This window comes from Terrapene carolina, unplaced genomic scaffold (assembly GCF_002925995.2).
Source record: "Terrapene carolina triunguis isolate 2854851 unplaced genomic scaffold, T_m_triunguis-2.0 Scaffold210, whole genome shotgun sequence".
In the NCBI taxonomy this organism is placed as follows: Eukaryota; Metazoa; Chordata; order Testudines; family Emydidae; genus Terrapene; species Terrapene triunguis.
Genome location: NW_020664561.1, coordinates 11508810 through 11528927, shown reverse-complemented (window position 1 = coordinate 11528927; position 20118 = coordinate 11508810). Strand labels below are relative to the sequence as shown.

At 45.4% G+C, this 20118-nt stretch overlaps 2 protein-coding genes across 7 annotated transcripts in view; one reads left to right on the top strand and one right to left on the bottom strand.

Moving 5' to 3' along the window:
• LOC112105868 (ras-specific guanine nucleotide-releasing factor RalGPS1) overlaps positions 1 to 20118 on the bottom strand; it is a 294309-nt gene that overhangs the window by 100113 nt on the left and 174078 nt on the right. The gene's annotated exons all lie outside the window — the stretch shown is intronic.
• Positions 1 to 20118, top strand: part of LOC112105867 (angiopoietin-related protein 1) — a 37637-nt gene that overhangs the window by 4992 nt on the left and 12527 nt on the right. Inside the window, exon 2 of the mRNA XM_024198858.3 lies at positions 17600 to 18455. Within this exon, the coding sequence (XP_024054626.1) occupies positions 17630 to 18455 (826 nt within the window). The 5' untranslated portion in view covers positions 17600 to 17629. The remainder of the gene's footprint in view (positions 1 to 17599; positions 18456 to 20118) is intronic.

Below are 20118 nucleotides of genomic sequence, written 5' to 3'. Positions count from 1 at the left end.
TATCCTGTCTTCTGACAGTGGCCACAGCCAGATGCTTCAGATGGAATGAACAGAACAGGGCAACTATTGAGTGATCCTAAGCCTCTGACTGCCAGATGCTGGGACTGGACCACAGGGGATGAGACACCCCTTACATGGGTACTTATGGGTATTGAGTTGCTTGGTGGTGTTTAATGGTAGAACATTCTCCAAGCAGTGCCTGTTAGAACAAATGTGCATCCCCTCCTAACCCTCTTCTCACCATTTCCAAATGATCTGAGGGTGAAGCTATATAATGGGGCACTGCACCCACTACTGCCTCAGTTCCTTCACCACTAAGCCAGCGGAACCACAATAGGACTCTGAGAAGAAGTATGAATATGCATAGTAATCTTGAAGAACTCAAGTTACAAATAAATAACCTTCATTTCTTCAAGCAGTTCTGCATATTTCTACTTATGTGTAGTTTGACAAGTAGTGCTGAAAGCTCAGGAGGTAGGACCAGAGAAAAGACAGTTACCTTTTCCGTAACTGGTGTTCTTCGAGATGTGTTGCTCATGTCTGTTTCACAGTAGGCGTGCATGCTCGCCACGTGCTCCGGTGTCCGAAGTTTCCCCCCAGCAGTACCCATCGGGGAGTACCCCAGCGACCCGTGGAGTGGCGCCTCCATGGTGCGGTATAAGGTGCACTGCATGCTCCCCCCACCCTCAGTTCCTTCTTGCCAGACAACTCCGACAGAGGGGAAGGAGGGCGGGATGTGGAATAGACATGAGCAACATATCTCGAAGAACACCAGTTACGGAAAAGGTAACTGTCTTTTCTTCTTCTAGTGATTGCTCATGTGTATTCCACAGTAGGTGATTCCAAGCTATATCTGTTGGAGGTGGGTAAGAGTTCACAAATTCTCGGGATGGTTTGGGAGACGATCACATAATGCGAGGTGAAAGTGTGAACTGAAGACCACGTATCAGCCCTACAAATGTCCTGGATGGGGACATGGGCCAAAAAGGTGGCTAACGAGGCCTGCGCCCTAGTCGAGTGTGCCCTCACAATTGACGGTGGGTGTCATAACTATAAAGCAAAGGGTAACAGCCCTCCTGTGTACAATACTATAAAAACCCTCCTGGCCAGAGACTCCAAAATCCTTTTACCTATAAAGGGTTAAGAAGCTCAGGTAACCTGGCTGACACCTGACCCAAAGGACCAATAAGGGGACAAGATACTTTCAAATCTTGGTGGGGGGAAGGCTTTTGTTTGGGTTCTTTGTTTTGGGGTGAGTTCGCTCTTGGGACTAAGAGGGACCAGACATCAATCCATGCTCTCCAAATCTTTCTGAACAAGTCTCTCATATTTCAAACTTGTAAGTACAGCCAGGCAAGGCGTGTTAGTTTTATCTTTGTTTTCTCAACTTGTAAATGTACCTTTTACAAGGGTGTTTACCTCTGTTTGCTGTAACTTTGAACCTAAGGCTAGAGAGGGTTCCTCTAGGCTCTTCAAGTTTGATTATCCTGTAAAGTTATTTTCCATCCTGATTTTACAGAGATTATTTTTACCTTTTTCTTTAATTAAAAGTCTTCTTTTTAAGAACCGGATTGATTTTTCCTTGTTTTTAGACCCAAGGGGGTTGGATCTTGATCCACCAGGAGTTGGTGGGAGAAAGGAGAGGGCATGGTTAATTTCTCCTTGTTTTAAGATCCAAGGGGTTTGGATCTGTATTCACCAGGGAATTGGTGAAGAGTCTCTCAAGGCTACCCAGGGAAGGGAATTAGTACATTGGGAGTGGTGGCAGCAGACCAGATCTAAGCTGGTAGTTAAGCTTAGAAGTTTTCATGCAGGCCCCCACATCTGTACCCTAAAGTTCAGAGTGGGGAAGGAGCCTTGACAGTGGGGGATTCCCACCAGGTCATAACAGGTACGGATACATGATGTGATCCAGTTGGAGAGCTGCTGAGTGGAGATCAGCTGACCCTTCATGCATTCTACCAAGGCAATGAACAGCTGCAAGGACTTTCTGAACAGTTTTTTCCCGCTCCAGGTAGAAAGCCAGAGCCCGTCACACATCCAGCGTGTGGAGGTAGCACTGCTCACTGGACGCATGGGGCTTGAGGCAGAGGACCGACAGGAAAATGTTCTGACCCATGTGGTAGGTGGAGACCAGTTTCAGGAGGAATGAAGGCTGTGAGCAGAGCTGGACCTTATCCTTATGGAACACCATGTACAGGGGCTCGGAGGTCAGGGCCCTGAGTTCTGAGACCCGTCTAGCTGATGTGATCGCCACCGGGAAGGCTACCTTCCACAAGAGGTGCGACCAGGAGCATGTAGCTAACAGCTCAAACGGGGGGCCTGTGAGGCGGGCCAGTGGCACCAGGTTCAGGTCCCACTGTAGGACTGGGGGCCTGACGAATGAGAAGAGACGATCCAATCCCTTAAGGAATCAGCCAGTCATAGCATGAGAGAATACCATGTGGCCCTGCACCGGCGGGTGGAAGGCCGATATGGCCGCCAAGTGTACCTTGACAGACAAGGGCGCCAGGCCCTGGGCCCTAAGGTGAAGGAAGTAGTCCAAAATGAGCTGGATTGGAGCAGCCACGGGGGAAAGACGCCCCGCTCATCTGCCCATCGGGAGAACCGAGACCACTTTGCCAAGTAGGCTCGGCACATGGAGGGTTGCCTGCTTCCAAAAGGACGCGCTGAACCCCCTCCGAGCACGTCCTCTCCTCCCGGCCTAACCATTGAGCAGCCATGCCGTGAGGTGGAGTGCTGCTAGGTTGGAGTGAAGGAGGCGGCCCTGGTCCTGGGAGAGCAGGTCCGGGCGGGACGGCAACGGTGGGGCGATCGCCAGGCTCATGAGGGTCCCGTACCAATGCTGCCTGGGCAATCAGTAGGACCCGGGCCTCGTCCGTCTTTATCTTTTCCAGGACCTTGCCTATCAGTGGGAACGGGGGGAAGGCATAGAGAAACCAGCCTGACCAGGACAGGAGGAAGGCATCGGAGATAGCGCCGCCCCCCCGCCCCCCCGAGCAGAACTGGGGACAGCGACGGTTCGGCCGAGTCGCAAACAGGTCCACCTGGGGAGTTTCCCACTCTTGGAAAAGTCTATACACCACCTCTGGGTGAAGAGGCCCCTCGTGTTGAGGGGAGAAGTCCCTGCTCAAGTGATCCACCCGCGAGTTCCGGGCACCCGGTAGGTGGTAGGCCTGTAGGCAAATGTCATGGCTATCCAGAAGTCCCACAGCCTGAGGGCTTCCTGGCAGAGGATCGGGCCTCGCCTTGCTTGTTGATGTAAACATCGAGGCCGTGTTGTCCGTGAGAACCCTGACCACCCGGCCCTCCAGGTGCGAGCGGAAGGCCATGCACACCAGCCGCACCGCCCTGAGCTTCTTGATGTTTATGTGGAGGGTCAGGTCCTGCGCAGACCACAGACCTTGAGTCTGAACGTCCCCCACATGGGCTCCCCACCCCGGATCCGATTCATCGGACACCAGTTCCATCGACAGTGGCCTGCCTGTGAATGGGACCCCCTGGAGGATGTTCCCCGGGGAGGACCACCATTGTAGGGAGGCGATCACCGGTTCACCACAGTGAGGACTTTGTCCATCCTGACTCTGGCCTGGGAGAATGCCGAGGCCAACCAGAGCTGGAGGGGCCTCATCCTGAGTCTGGCATGGCAGACCACATACGTGCACGCTGACATGTGACCCAAGAGCTGGAGGCACTCTCTGGCTGTTGTCACTGGAAACATCGTGACTGTGTCGATGAGCACTTTCAGGGTCTCAACCCTGTCCTGAGGGAGGCAGGCAGGCTCTGGCTCACATGGCATCAGGACCGCCCCAATAAACTATGTGTTGTACCGGGACTAGCGTGGACTTGGTGTCGTTTACCAACAGGCCCAAAGTGGCGCACGTGGACAGACGGAGCGCCACGTGATCCCGCACCTGCGAGCGGGAGCTGCCCTTGACCGGCCAGTCGTCCAGATAGGGGAAGATCTAGACCCCCCCAGCACCTGAGGTAGGCCGCTACCACTGACATACACTTTGTAAATACCCTGGGGGCAGTGGACAGGCCAAATGGGAGGACCGTAAATTGGTAGTGCTCCTGCCCAACCGTGAAACGGAGGAAGCGTCTATGCCCCTCGAATATATGGATGTGGAAGTACGCGTCCTGCAGATCGAGGGCGGCGTACCAGTCCCCGGATCCAGGGAGGGAATGATGGAGGCCAGGGAGACCATGTGGAACTTGAGCTTCACCATGTACTGGTTCAGGCCTTGCAGGCCTTCGGGATAAGGAAATAGCGGGAGTAGTAGACCTTGTGTTTGAACTCCACTGGCACCACTTCCACCACTCCTAGGCCAAGGAGCCGCCCCACCTCCCGCTCGAGCAGAGCCTCATGAGAGGAGTCCCCCAGGAGGGACGGGGGCAGGGAGGTGGTTGGGCGGGGTTGAGGTAAACTATGTAACCCCAGGAGATGGTGTTGAGGACCCATTGGTCTGAGGTCAGCCGCGACCACTCCTGGAGGAAAGCACACAACCGGTTGGAGAAGGGAAGCTTTATTGTGGGTGGATCCCTGATGAGAACTGGCAGGGCGCCCCTGGGCATCCCATCAAAACTGCTGTTTCCCTGCCTATTTGCCCTTGGAGGACCCAGGCTGGGGGGCAGGCCAAGACTGCCTCTGTGGGCATGTCTTATAGTCCTGCGACTTTTTATAAGCGGGCTCGTATTTAGAGTGGGCGGTCTGGGCGGGTTTAGCCGGAGCCGGAACACAGCGGCCCAGAGTCCGAAGCGTCGTGCGGGAATCTTTCAGGCCATGCAGTTTTATATCCGTTTGGTCTACAAACAGAGCTTTGCTGTCAAATGGGAGGTCCTGCAAGGAGGTCTGCGCCTCACTGGACAGCCCGGAGAGCAGGAGCCACGACGCCCTTCTCATGGACACCGCGGAGGCCATGGACCACACGGCCATGTCCACTGCATCGGACACTGCCTGCAGGGTTGCCCTGGCAGTCGCTGTACCCTCCTCCACCAGCTCTTTGAACTCCTTCCTGTCACGCTCCTGGAGGGAGTCCTTGAACTTGGGCAAAGAGCCCCACAGGTTGAACTCATACTGGCCCAGGAGAGCCTGATGGTTTGCCACCTGTAACTGGAAGCTCGAGAATGAATACATTTTCCTTCCAAATGAGTCCAGCCACCTTGAATCTTTGTGTTTCGGAGTAGGGGCTGGTTGGCCCTGACTCGACCACCAGGGAGTTAGGGGCAAGGTGGGTGTATAGGTATTCATGCCCCTTGGTGGACACAAAATACTTGCGTTCCGCTCTCTTAGAGATGGGGGCCAATGAGGCCAGGGTTTGCCACAGGGCATTTGAAATTTTTGCCACCCTTTTGTGGAGAGGCAAGGCCACCCTGCCCGGTACTGAGGGGGACAGTACGTTAAACAGGGAGTCCAAGGGCTCCTCCACCTCCTCTGCCTGGAGGTTGAGGCTTGATGCCACCCTTTTCAATAGTTCTTGGTGGGCCTTAGAGTCCTCCTGCAGGACGGAGGGAGGAGGAGCCGTAATTGCCTCATCATGGGAGGGCGAGGAGGCCAGCACCATACTTTGCATGTCCACCAGCACTGGAGGGTCCACCACCTGGTCGGTCTCTGGGCACGGTGCCGAGGATGTACGTCCCACCGACTCCTTTCTCGGAGGCCAGGAGAGGGAGGCCAATAGCCCTTCTGAGGCTCTGGCCACGAAGCAAACCCCCACCGGGGGCTGCGTCAGGGGCCACAGTGCTCACTGGTACCACTGCGCCGGCCACGGGGCCTGGTGCCACTGCACCTGCTGCGGCACCGGGGGAGCGGGCTGTTCGGCCTGGCTGGCCTGACCCATCAATGGATGGCTATGAAGGTATGCCGGGCTGACCTACAACCTGCCACTGTCTCTGGACCGGGAAGAGCGGTGGCGCTGGGAGTGGTGCTGACCCCAAGACCGCAACCTCGACGTGGAGAACCGGTACCATTGGTAACAGCTACTTGGCGATCGGCTCCGACGGGCGGATCCGCGATGGCGACTCGCCGGTGATCTACGCCTGGGGCTGTGGGAGCAGTGCCGTAGCAGGGTCCTGGCGCGAGACGACGAATGGGAACGGCGTTAATGTTCGTGTCGCGACTGGCTATGATAACCCCTCCAAGATGAGGACCTTCAGCGGCGTCTGCCTCAGTCCCATCGGTGTTCGCTCCTCGAGGTGGAGCAGTGCCTGGAGTCTCGGTTGGACGGAACCCAGCCAACCTGGTGGGCGTCGACAGTGACTTACATGGACTACGCACGGAACGGTCGCTGAGAGGCGAACGGCACTGGGAACATTCCCTTGACCGAGACCGGTACCGAGTCGAGGGCGACTGCAGAGATCCCAGCAGCAGCTTGCCTCTGGACCGTGGGGCCAACATTGACAGTGCCCCTGGTACTGGCATGGACATGATGTCCTGGGCCGCCTGCAGGGCCTCCGGCATGGAGGGCATCCGGACATCCGGGGAAGCCTGCACCGACTAGGCCAGGCTACTCCGCTCGACTTGAGTCGGAGGCCTAGAGGCTGATGGGGATCGAGGACTGCCCAACACGGGTCTAGTCTCTACCCCAGATTTACTCCAGTGCCACGGCAGAGAAGGCCTCTTCTTAGCCTTCTTGGTGTGCCCCATGGATGGGGAGCGGTGCTGACTAGTAGATGGTGCCAGGGAGTCGCTGGGCACTGACATCGCGGTGCCCGGTGCCGACTCGGAGTGGCGCGTCGGAGTTGGGGTCAATGCCAACTCCATGAAGATAGCCCGGAGCCTAATGTCTCTCTCTCAGTCCAAGGCTTAAACAACTTGCAAATCTTACAGCGATCGCTGAGATGAGTTTCACCCAAACAGTGTAAACAGTGTAAACAGTCTGCGTGCAGATCACTCACTGGCATCGGACGCCTACAAGTGTTGTACCACTTAAAACCCGGGGCGCAGGGCATGCCCCGGCCCGGGTACACCAACTAAACTAAACTAAAACTAATTGAGTACTAACTACAGGTCGCATACACTGAATGAACAAGAGTTCTGGGGACAAGCTACAGCAAAGCAGTTCCGAAGCACCTTCACTGGCGGCAAGAAGGAACTGAGGGTGTGGGGAGCGCGCAGCGCCCCTTATACCGCACCATGGAGGCGCCACTCCAGTGGTCGCTAGGGGCACTCCCATACGGGTACTGCTAGGGGAAAAAACTTCCGACACTGGTGCATGTGGCGAGCACGCACACCTACTGTGGAATACACATGAGCAATCACTCGAAGAACTAATTAAATAATGACCGAGGCAATGCTCTGCCAAATTTGGCATCACCTTTCAAAGCTACATTGAGAGCACGTATGTATGTACTGACTTCCAAGTAGCAAGCTTGCAAATTTCTCCAATAGGAACATGTTTAACACAAACAAGAAATACTGCTACAGCTCTAGTAGACTGAGACCCTACAACAATAGGCACAGGAATTTCTGCTAACTTGTAACATTCAATGATGCATTGTTTAAACCATCTGGAAATAGTCTGATCAGAGTGACCCATATGATTCTTGACAGAAGAAACAAAACCAATCTAGATGATTTCCTAAAACTCTTAGTTTTATTTAAATAATATGCAAGAACCCTTTGAGAATCTGAAGCAGGTAACACAGATTTCCCTTTATTAGGGCATGGATTTGGGGAAAATACTGGTAAATTTAGTTTTTTTATTAATATGAAATCATTTTTGGTAAAAATGTGGGATCAGGTCTAAGAACCACCTTAACTTTATGAAAAATTGTAAATGGCTGATCAACCATTAGGACATGCAATTTGCTCACCCTTCTGGCTCATGAATAATGAATATTGTTTTAATAGATAAATAAAAGAATGAATACTCTGCTAAGGGTTCAAAAGGGGATTTCATGTTAGATAACCTCTTCATAAACCTTTTACCTATACTATGCACAAAAAGCAATCTACCATCAACAAAAATATGGTTAAGTTGAGATAGCTGCCAGGTGAACTTTTAAAGAACAACTGGATAACTCTTCAGATTTTAAGTCCATTAAATACTCCAAAATACAGGGAATGAAAGCTGGACTAGAGAATCCTATTTCCCTGCATCCAAGCAACAAATCTAGACAGTGTTAAAAGTAACACTTTCTAGCAGACACTTTTCTGGAACTGAGCAGTACATTCTGCACTAATGAAGAACAGGGCTGTTCAAGATTAATCAAAGTCTGATAGCCAAATTAAGAGGCTGAGGATCCAGATAACGGAATTGCCCTTGTTGCTGGAACAAGAGATTTGGAGACAGAGGGAGATGCATGCAAACTCTGTCTGACAGCTGAAGCAAATCAATGTTGGCTTGGTCAAGCTGGATCAATCAGCATAATTCATGCTGCCCTGACCCGACAAATCTTCTTTGCTGCTTTCTGAATTAATGGAAAGGGGCAGGGGAAAGTATACAGAAGGCCCCATTCCCTAATGCAGAAAGACGACGTGCGAGGTGGAATGACTGTCCCTTCCTGCCTTTAAACAGAAGAGAGAACAATTTTGGCTGGACCTTGTAGCAAACTGGTCTATGTAGGGGCAACTCCAACTGGAGAAAATGTCTTGCACTATTTGGACCTTTAGGGACCACTTGTGCATCTGAGAACTGTCCCTGCTGAGACTATCTACCAGCACATTGACCTACCTTGCTAAATACAGGGCCACCAGATAGACCAGTCCCATAATTTGACTGCTTTGGCACATAATTGGAAGAAGTAAGCACCTCCTTGTTTGTTAGATGTAGCACATCACAGTTGCATTGTCCATCACTATACCTGAACAACCCTCCCCTCTATGAGAGGAAGGAAATATTTGAGAGTCAAATGAAGGGTTGTTCACACCAACACATTTATAAGCAAGCTGGTTTTCTGAAAAGTCCAGTATACGCGAATTGTAAGACGACCTAAATGTGCTCCCCATCTGTTGTTTAAAGATCTGAAGTTATGGTGACTACTGGTGAAGGGGGATTGAACAGATCATCTCTGAGAACATTTGATCTGTCCATCCACCTCCTCAACAAATTTAGAACATCTTGAGGCATGGTGACAAAATCTGAAGTCTGTCTAGATTGTGTTTCTAGGCTTGAGAAATCCAGTGCTGCATCAACCTCATTCTGGGGTCAGCAAACAGAATTACATAAGTGGTAGTAGCCCATGCCATCGAACCAATGAGACCCAGGCAGATCACTTTCTGGGTTTGACAAGTTCATATTTCCAAAACAGAATGCACTATTTTCAGAAAACTGTCCTCTGGGAGAAAAGCTTTCCCTACTACCAAGTCCAACACAGAACCTATTAAAAGAATTCTCTGGGTTGGACAGAGATTCAATTTTTTGACATTCAGAAGCAGACCCAGATCCAAAAGGAGGGAGTTTATAAAACTGATGTAAAGAAATAGACCCTTGCATGCAGCAGCCTTCAGCAACTAATCATCCAAATATGAGTAAACAAAAATACTATATTTCCTCAGATGTGCTGCTACCAGAGTAAGGCACTTAATAAAGATTCTTTGCACAGTGGACAGCTCAAAGGGAAGGACTTATTGGACAGAAATATGAAAATATGCATTCTTTAAATTGAGAGTTGAGAATCAATCCATAATTGCAAGCGAGGGTATAATGGAGGCTGAGTTAACATAAGAAATCAAATATTCTAAATATATCTATTCAATTTTCTTAAATCTAAAATTGGATGGAAACACCCCCCTCTCTTCTCTACCGGGAAGTACCTTGCATAAAAACCCTGACCCTACAGATGTTTGGGTATCTTCTTTATAGTTTGCATCAGGAGCAACTTTTGTACTTCCAAAAGTAGAATAGTCTTGTGAGAAGGTTCCCTGAAAAGGGTAGGAGAAGGGAAATTGAAAGGGGGTAATTTTTCTGAACTGAATGACACAGCCCTTCTCTATAATTTCTAGGACCCACTTGTCCTATGTAATAAGTCTCCATTTGTTGACGAATTGGGATAGCCTGTCTCCAAATAAAGGAAAGGATAGATGCTTGCTGATTGGTCCATGACTCTCAATCCTCACATCAAAACCAATGCCTGGCATTCAATGAAGACAAAGAGGAGGGAGCAGGTTGTTTCATCTTGCATCTGGATCTTCAGACCTCTTTTTTATGCTGACTCTGGGATGAAGATGTAGCTTGCTGATAGTACTGCTGACAGCTGTGACTTGAGGAAAAATAAGAATGAACGTAAAACTGTCTGATAGCAGAAAGAAGGCATAGAAGGATTCCTTCTAACATAGGGATAAAGACCCAGTGACTGTGCAGTGGATCTAATTTCCTTCAATTTTTCCAATAGTTCAGTTGTTTTGTTGCGGAAAAGACCATCTCTTTCAAAGGGGAGATCTTCCACTTTAATTCTTGTGTTCACAGCAAGGGAAGAAGAATGCAGCCAAGCATGCTCCTCAAGGTAACTGTGGATGCCAATGCTCTGGCGGAAGAGTCCAAAGCATCAAACAAAGCCCTTAAACCATGCTTTGCCACATTGTCCTGCTGTGCAAATAGCATTCATGTGCCTTCTTTTATCATCTTGGACAAACAGCCATCTTTTCTCATGGACAGAACCGATAATGGGTCATCACTGCCTGATAACTAGCCATCCTAATACTGAGAGAAGAGAGAGGAAAAAAAATCTCCCCCAAGTGCATCAATCTTCTTTCCCTCTGTGTCAGCGGGAGTGGAGTGGGCTTGGCTGGACCTACGCCTCTTAATTGGCAGCAGCCACCACCAGCAAATTAGGCACAGAATATGTATGGAACTAAGAAAACCCCATCATGGGGTAGCTGATCCTCTTTCCAAAAAAAGTGGACAAAGTGTATGGCAAAAAGCAGGAGTTGTTCAAACAGTCTTAGCAGGCTCTGAAGGACCAACCAGAATTGGTATGACGGCCTATTTCTTGAGGTAGCCCCAAGGATGTTGAATACCATATGGGAGGTTTCTTCCACAGACACCAAAAACAGGCTTAATGTGGATACCATCTGATCCATCAGGTCATAGAACTGTAAAATGTGTTCAGAAGGGGAAGAAGCAGAAGCCACACCCACATGTTCATCTGGTGATAAACTGGGGTCAAAGTCAGTATCCATTTGTTCTGGTTCAAAAAGAGGAGCTCTCTCCACATCTTCCTCTTCAGATAGCGTATCAGGCACAACTTTCTGAGCTGCAGACAGTCCCAGTGCAATCGGATCCAGAGATTTCTGAGCTATTGGATCCTTATCAGATGAAACTTTGTCTCCCAATCCATAAGAAGGATTCAAAAATTCCTTTGGTGGAACATAATAGGGCTGTGGAGTCCAGGACTGCCAGTCTCTACAACAGGAAACATATCTTTAGGAGGGGCAACAAAGGAGTCGGGGAACCCTAGCTGAGTAAACATGAATTGGGATGAATCAGATCTCTTAATTCTTCCTCTAAATAAGGATCTGATCTTGGATCCACTGTGGACTGCACCAGCTACAGCATCAGACCTGGAACGCGAAGAGAAATAAAAGGTGAGAAAAAGATCTCCCTTGATGACTCTGTAGGAGTCTCAGGATGAGGCGGCATAGATGGATTCAGAGGAAAAACTAAATCTCCTCTGCTCTTCTCTTCATGAGAAATGGATACAGATCGCAGAGCAGGTGAAGCCTGTCTCTTCCTTATCAACTGCCCCTCAGTCAGATCAGAGAAATATTCAGACACGGAATGGTGCATATCAGCCACCACAGTAAAAGACCTCTTTGGGTCAGAGGATGGTCCCTGAACAGGAGTGGAGGACAGAACCAATCCCATAAACCTGGAGAGTACCAAATCTGGAGAAATACTCAGCTCCACATCTCTGGTCTTCAAAGCTAAACCCAGAACCAACTTGGATTTCAGAGTTGGAACCGCAAAGGCCACGGAATCGGATGGATTCTATAAGTCTGAGGTATCGGGTCTGACACTGCTAACAGTGGCTATTTTCTCCCTCACATTCTTCCTTGGAATCACTACAGCTGGAGCCGATAACATGGCTCTACGATCCTTAGCAGGCAGATGCTTTTTTCCCACCAACAGTGCCTTTGAAGCTTTGACAGCTTTAACCGAAGGATCCTGAGCCAGAACCAGTGAAGATCAGAATGACCTGAAACCTTTAGGAAGCTTAGTCTTGCTAGAGGAAGCCACAGAAGCAGAAACTGGCCTCAGGATTTTGGATTAAGCAATCGTTCAAAACAAAGTTTAGCAGCTAGAACTTCCTTAAGTAGAAGCACTTGCAGTTCATTGTGCCTCTCTGGATGTGAAAGTCCTGAAAATGAATACCCAGAAGCATGGCCTTCGCCCAGGCACGTCAGACACCTAAAGTGGTCATCCTACGCCAGGAAGACAGCTGTATATGAAGCACATCTCTTAAACCCCTGACGGCTTCTTTGGTTCCACTATTACACAGAAGCAAGCCTACCAACTATACTAAACTGCCTACACTTATCACTATACTTACACTAACAACTAAAAGCTACCAAAGCACTATCAATAAAGAGAATTCCCAGATCCAAACAGACTGAAGCAGTTCACTTCTGTCTGGTCCAGAGGTTGGAAGGAACTGAGGTGAAAGAGCAGGGATCAGCAACCTTTGGCATGTGGCCCATCAGGGTAAGCACCCTGGTGGGCCGGGCCGGGTTGTTTACCTGCCACGTCCGCAGGTTCTGCCGATTGCGGCTCCCACTGGCCGCAGTTCACCACTCCAGGCCAATGAGGGCTGCGGGAAGCGGTGTGGGCCGAGGGATGTGTTACAGGGTCCCCTTATATAGCCTCGTCCTCAGAATGTTCAGAACGGCTGAGGGGAGCAGAAAGGAGGGGGCGCACATGCACTCTAATGGGCACTGCTTGGAGAAGGTTCTACCATTTGGTGAATGAATATGCAGAGCCACATGAAGAAGAACTCTTTATTACAACCTTATTAGGAACCCCAGCTGTGTCAGTCAACATCTGTATTGAACTGCTGAATACCACACACATAGGGGAGCCAAAGTTTTCACAGTTGGAAGCTTCTGTGACAGCACACAAGTTAACAACGAAGTCTGTGTCTCAGAAGGAACTCATCTTTGCATGTCTATAGGCACATCTTAGTTTCAGACCAGCTGTCCACACAGCAGAAGGTTGAAACATTTGTTTATTTTGGAGTTCTAAGACACAGCTTGAGCAACTGTTGTTTTGGTTATTCCATTTTAGACCATTTAATACCTCTTATGGTCAGACAGAATGTCTATGGCCCCAATCCTAAAAACACTTAGGTATGTTTGTAACTTTACTCATATGATGAGTAATGTATATGTGTATACAGGATAGAGACCTATATATGTAATTAATTCATTAAAAGAATATACAAAAGTAGACTACAGCAGAATATCTGAATGGACTAGGTGCTTTATTGCAGTACATTTGCTTTTAAGAAATTATATTACTTGTATTTCAGAGAAAAAACTACAGCATACCAATTTTATTTCCATTTGTTCAATAATTTTTAAACCATTACTTAGGTTGTGTCTGTGACAATCATGGATTCCATAATATTCATATTTTAAAAAAATATTTACAAGATTATTTTTGAAATGTCGGTATGAAAACAAAGGACCAGAACACAGTTTTTTATTGAGTTCATATTTTTAAGGTCTCCTTCACCCCAGTTATAAACATTCATTTTTAAAGAGAGTTAGGAGAGCCAGGCTGGGATTACAAATTTAGTTTGATTAGTTCAATTGGTCCAGGGTCTGTTGAGAGGTACAGTATATTACAGAAAATGGCTCTGATTTCTGATATTTTTACCATGACTCACCTGAAAGTTTACCTCGAACTTCCAACATTAAGCATTGCACAATTGGCTAAGTATATTACACATGTGAGGGAGGGGGATTACCTTCATATGGATTAGACTACACAAATGAGTGATTTAGTGTAGCATAACTCTTCCTATCTGACCTTTGTCCTTTTCACTAGGACTACCCTATAACTTGTCCTGAAATATGGAATGACAAAAAACGTTGCTGTTGTCTACTGACTTCACAGACAGTGTACCTTTAGCAGTTATTTATATATTTAACAAAACACCCACACAAGTTCCGCTTCTGGAAAAAGTATGTAAAATGGTGTATTTTCTCTTTAAATGTTTTGTTATTCACAATCACTTGTTACTGTGTATAAATTGTGAAATATGCAGGAATATAAAAATTTACATTATTTCTATTAAATTTTCACCACAAATGTCTTTTAACAGTGGCAATTTGTTTGAAAAATAACATTTAGCTCTGGCAGTCTAGTAATCCAATAAAAGAAAAAAGACTCGAAATATATGCCATAATACTTTCTTGCTGGTTAAAATAGAAAAACCGTGTAAATAGTCAACATTCTGGTTAAACACTAAAGGTCTTGATTGTTAAATCAATATGAAAACATTTTTTTAATGTGAAATTTGCTAAATCAATTACTCACAAATTAGGAAATGCCAGAATTAAGATGACTAATGGCCACCTGAATTCTGACACCTTGTTCAAATACATTGTGACCTTTTAATTATATGACCACATATTATGTTTTCCTGCATAAGTCATCAACAGTTTTTGAAACCAGGACCTTCAGATATATAGCACAGATCTCTACAACTTAAGCTAAAAGAGTAATTGACAGCAGAAATAGACATCCTGTATATGGACCAGATCATAGAGGGGAACCTGACAATTTACCAGTAGTTCACACAGCTATTTGCTAGACAGCAACAGAATGTTGGGATTCAAGATTCCTAGGTTTAATTCCGGGCTGTGGGTGGGACATGTGGTCTAATGACTAGAGTAGTGGTTACAAACAGGACAACCAAAGATTTGGCATTTTTACTTTGAAAGGAAGTGTGTTTAAGTGAACGATATTTGGGTCTGTCAGCTTAGAGATCTGGTTTCTCTTTCCACAATTACCAGAAGTGATTTTGTGCAACATCTCATTTACCACCCCCATCCGTAAAATCAGATGAGTGGAGGAAGTTATATTTGTCTATCTTTCCCCTTCCCTACTAAAACAGGGGTATCAAGAGTTTTGTACCTTTTGCAACCCTAACACCAGTGAGTAGCATAGGTAAGACAAGAACTTGTGGCCACCTGAATCCCAGCCCAGTGTACTTCCTTTAGGCTAAAGAGCATTTTTTATAGGTGAGGAGTTTCTTTCTCTTTCTCTCTCCGGACTTTGCCAGTCCTGTTGTGGGTGCAGAACAGTTGTTTCCATTTAGGGACTGCCCCCAGTGAAAATGGGGATGAGTGGGGTATCCATTGTACCAAGTACCCCTGTACCATAGGGTACTCACCAATTTCCCTCCTGAAGAGGAGAATTGTGTCTCGGCTGATACTTCTGCACAAAGCGTTTGTGCAAAAGTGGCAAGTGCAGCATGAAACCAATGAACTTCTACTCCAGGGGTCGGCAACGTGTGGCACGCGGCTCACCAGGGTAAGCACCCTAGCGGGCCGGGCCAGTTTATTTACCTCCTGACACTGCAGGTTCGGCCGATCGCGGCCCCCACTGGCCGCGGTTCGCCATCCCGGGCCAATAGGGGCGGCGGGAAGCCGCGGCCAGCACATCCCTCGCCTACGCCGCTTCCCGCCGTCCCCATTGGCCCGGGACGGCGAACCGCGGTCAGTGGGGGCCGCGATCGGCCGAACCTGCCGCGTCAGCAGGTAAATAAACTGGCCCGGCCCGCTAGGGTGCTTACCCTGGTGAGCCGCGTGCCAAATGTTGCCGACCCCTGTTCTACTCAGTTTTACTCTGCTGCTCTTGGTAAGCCACACAGAGACCATTGTGCAGTATTGTGTACAATCTGCTAATATTAGGCTGAGGAGGAGAGAAAGATTAATTTCAGCTCCACCCATAGCTGAGAGAAGAGGGGGGAGAGAGAGAGAGAGAGAGAGAGAAAAATCTCCCTGACAAAAGTCAATCAACTCCAAAGCCACCACCTTTCCACAAGTCAATTAGTCAAAGATAATGATAAAAAATAGTTACTTTATTCTGGGTCTGAATACCACTCGCTATTTATAACCTCAAATACCAAAAAAAAGATAAATGGGAAAATTTAATCAATAGTCCTCAGATTTTTCAATGCATTCTTACTTCTCTACATAACAATTTAAGCAAACACATTATTTTAATGTGTCAGATGTTTAAAAGAGTGTAACAGTTATAGCTGATAAAGCATGTTTGACATTTTTACAGATTAATGGGTTGCTTCTTTACAAGTTATCTGGAATAATGGCAAACTTATCATAAAGATGTTAGGAAAAAAGGACAGTTTATTAAAGACCTTTTTAAAAAAATGATTGGTAATAAAAGTCCCTTAATACTCTTTAGGACACCTAAAAGCATGCATAACTTTAACAAATACTCCTATTGCTTCTTCATTTCTACCAGAATGTAGTCCATTAACCACCTTGTGTGTTTTGTGAAAGGTAAATATTAACCTGCTGAAGAAAATATAATTTGAAGTACAGAACAATTTGTGGGAAGTGGTTCCCCCCCCCCCTCCCTTATCACACTTCATACAATCATGACTTGTAGTTTTGCGGTGTGTTTGTTTTATTATATCTTAGAGTAGAAACAAACTTTTAGGAGAAAAAGTCACAAAAGGCAAACATGCTTTGCTAATGAACTGTTTAATCAGAATGGTCATTAAAATGATGGGCTTGTCCACAAGGTGCAGTAATGTGCACTTGAGGGGTATGAATTCTTAAGTGAACCAACATGTTGCACGCTAACTGGCCCATGTAGACCCTGCTGGCAGGCACTCAACGTTCCCTAGTGTGTAGTGGTCAATATTAAACATCAAATGATCCCAGACAAAAACAAAGATCATCACTTACTTGTTTTCATTCATATATGAAAAAAGATAATCACATTTTCATCAGGTCAGGGCATATGCTCTCACAACTAACCCTATCATTACCTTTTCTTACAAACCAAATTTACTTGAATACTTTTTTTAAAAGTAAAATTATGACAACCATGTTAGGGAGATCTCCAAAGCCACTAGTTGTAAATCTAGCTGTAGACATAACTATAAAACTATGTAGAACTAACGCTAATATTATGCAAATTACAAAAATTGTTTCAACCTCTGATTTTCTGGAAAGCCCAAATCAGGGTTTGCTTTTTTTTTGGCTACAAAAGTAATTTCCCTTTTTATTTTAATATTTATAAACTTATGTAGCCAAGCTTATGATCAAAGAACTACTTTGTTATCTGAATACACTGGAGCTTGTTTTCTGAAAATGTATTCATTCAAATTAAAGCTAAAATGTCTACTGCTTGACATCTTTCAGGTCTTGATGCTTCAAGAAAGGAGACAAGTTGTTCAATGCAGTGTAATTCCAAATAAATAAGTACTTTTGTGATAATTAAATTTAACATGGTAAGAAAATCTCAGTGTGGCCAGCATCTACAGCAGAGAAGTCTCAGTTGCATTTGTGTCATAAGTAAAAATTTGTGCTCTTCCATGATATGTTGCTTGATATAAAGTAAGGCCTTAAAACTGGATTCTGATTAATTATTAACTTTCTTTCTATTTATCCAATTATTAGTCTTCTGAAAGCCATCACATTCATCTTAAAATGGAGATATCTACATGGACTTTGGGTGTGCTATTATTCCTACTACTGTCTACAGGACACTGCACAGAAAAGTCTAAACTCAATAAAATATCCCCGAAGAGGCACCCTCGTTCAACAGATGGTGGAGAGGAAGGAAAAAAATGTGGTTATACGTTTTTGGTTCCTGAACAAAAAATAACAGGGCCAATTTGTGTAAACACCAAAGAAGTAGGAGCAGATAACAGAAAAGATGAAATCACAAGGATGGACATAGAGAACCTGAAGGAAGTATTGTCCAAGCAGAAGCGGGAGATTGATATTTTGCAGCTAGTGGTGGATGTGGATGGAAATATTGTGAATGAGGTAAAACTGCTGAGAAAAGAAAGTCGTAACATGAACTCCCGAGTCACTCAGCTCTACATGCAGCTCTTGCATGAGATAATCCGAAAGCGTGATAATTCACTTGAGCTTTCCCAACTGGAAAACAAAATCCTCAATGTTACAACAGAAATGTTGAAGATGGTAACACGATACAGGGAGCTTGAAATAAAATATGCAGCACTAACTGATCTTGTAAATAATCAGTCTGTGATTATCTCTTTATTGGAAGAGCAGTGCTTGCAGATACTGTCAAGACAGGACACCGACGGATCTCCTCCTCTTGTTCAGGTGGTGCCACAGCACATTCCTAACAGCCAGCACTATACTCCCAGCCTTTTGGGAGGTAATGAGATACAGAGGGACCCAAGTTATCCTAGAGACAGAGACATAAGGCCACCACCTGATCCAGCTACTTCTCCTACAAAAAGTCCTTTCAGGATACCACCGCTAACTTTAATCAATGAAGGTGAGTTGATTAACATTATGTCCAAAATAAAGAGAATGTCATGTAAACAAATAGGCAACCCTCTTACAATGCTTACTTACAACTAGAGTGGAATGAATAATTCAAAATGAATAATTTATTCAGCAAATTCAACCTCTTCTGATGATAAATAGGTTGACAGCAGCTGTAGATTCTCAAATTTATTTGTCAAATAATTTCTATGACTAATTCTTGACCTATAGATAACATATGAGAACTTTGCTGCAAGTATTTAATATTTGAAATTCAAGCTGTGTAGGTAAGTCTCACTGGTTACAGGTTGTAGAGAACTACTTTTACTTCCAGACTGGATGAGCATAAGTTGGAAACAAAATTTGATTTCTGCAAACATTGTCTGATACTTACTTATTGCTTTTTCTATGAACATTATTGTCCCACAAGTTACATTAGAATTTTGTGAACAGCAAAGAAAAGAGATAAACTCCCTGGAAGTAAATGCAGCTAGCAATGTTTGCTGTACTCACCAGTTCTACTTACACTCACTATGCATTATTGCACTGTTGTGTTTCCAGCCTTAATGAATTCTCAACACTCGGCGGATTCTGACTTTATGATAGCAGGACAATTTGATGTCACAATGATCCTCTAAACAACTTTGTATTCTTTAGGCTGAGAATTTCAAAGGAACCTAGGATAGTAAGACGACCAACTCCCACAAAAATTGAAGTTAGATGCCTAACTCATTTAGGCTCTTTTAAAAATCCCAACCATAGATATTTAAAATGAAAAACAACATTTTTTCCAGGAGAGAAAGATAATATTGCATTTGTTTTCTTTATTAAAATATCATGAGAACACATTTAGGAGATTCACTGAATGTTTTCAGTTCACTGTCCTACTTCACCCAATTATATAGATTCACAAAGTATTAAAAATACCAGTGACAATGAAAGAAAAATGCATTTAATCTGGGGGTTACTGGAACTCCAGCATGATTCCTAGACACGTTATTAATAGGGGTGGATTTGATTTAAATCATGAGTCAGGAAGACTCGATTTAATCATGGATTTCTACATAAAGGGCATTCTTGTTGGTTGTTATAACCTTAATTCATATTCTTCACAACTCTGAGACAGATATAGGTTTCATTTTTAGAAGGTACACACTATACATTTTTAAACCGTGATTTATTTTGAAAACTTTTCAGATTAGTTTTACAGCTATATCAGAAAATGAATGATTATTTGGTTATTTCATTTACCAAAGGTAACTGAAGCAGATATTTCTGAAGTCATTGGGAGGTGAACTATTTCCAGTTCAACAGGTTAATCATTAATATTTGGAGGATTTTCTTGCCAAGCTGTATTAGGAGGAAAACATCACCAGACATTTAATTTGTTTTATTTAACTAAAACAACAACAACGTTAAGTATTTTGGATTTTTTTCTTCAACAGCAAATATATAATATTTTAACAAAACAAGCATATGTCCCTCGCTTCTCACATTTATCTCCAGACTTCTTCTCCTTGTCCAGATCTATTTTGCCCCTCAACAATCTTCTATTCATTGAACTTTTTGAAATGTTGCACTTTTATAGAGGGGTGAGGGATTGACTCTGTGTACACAAATTTGCAGAGGGACAATAGAGTTGAGGTCTTATTTCTCACCTCTACATATTATTT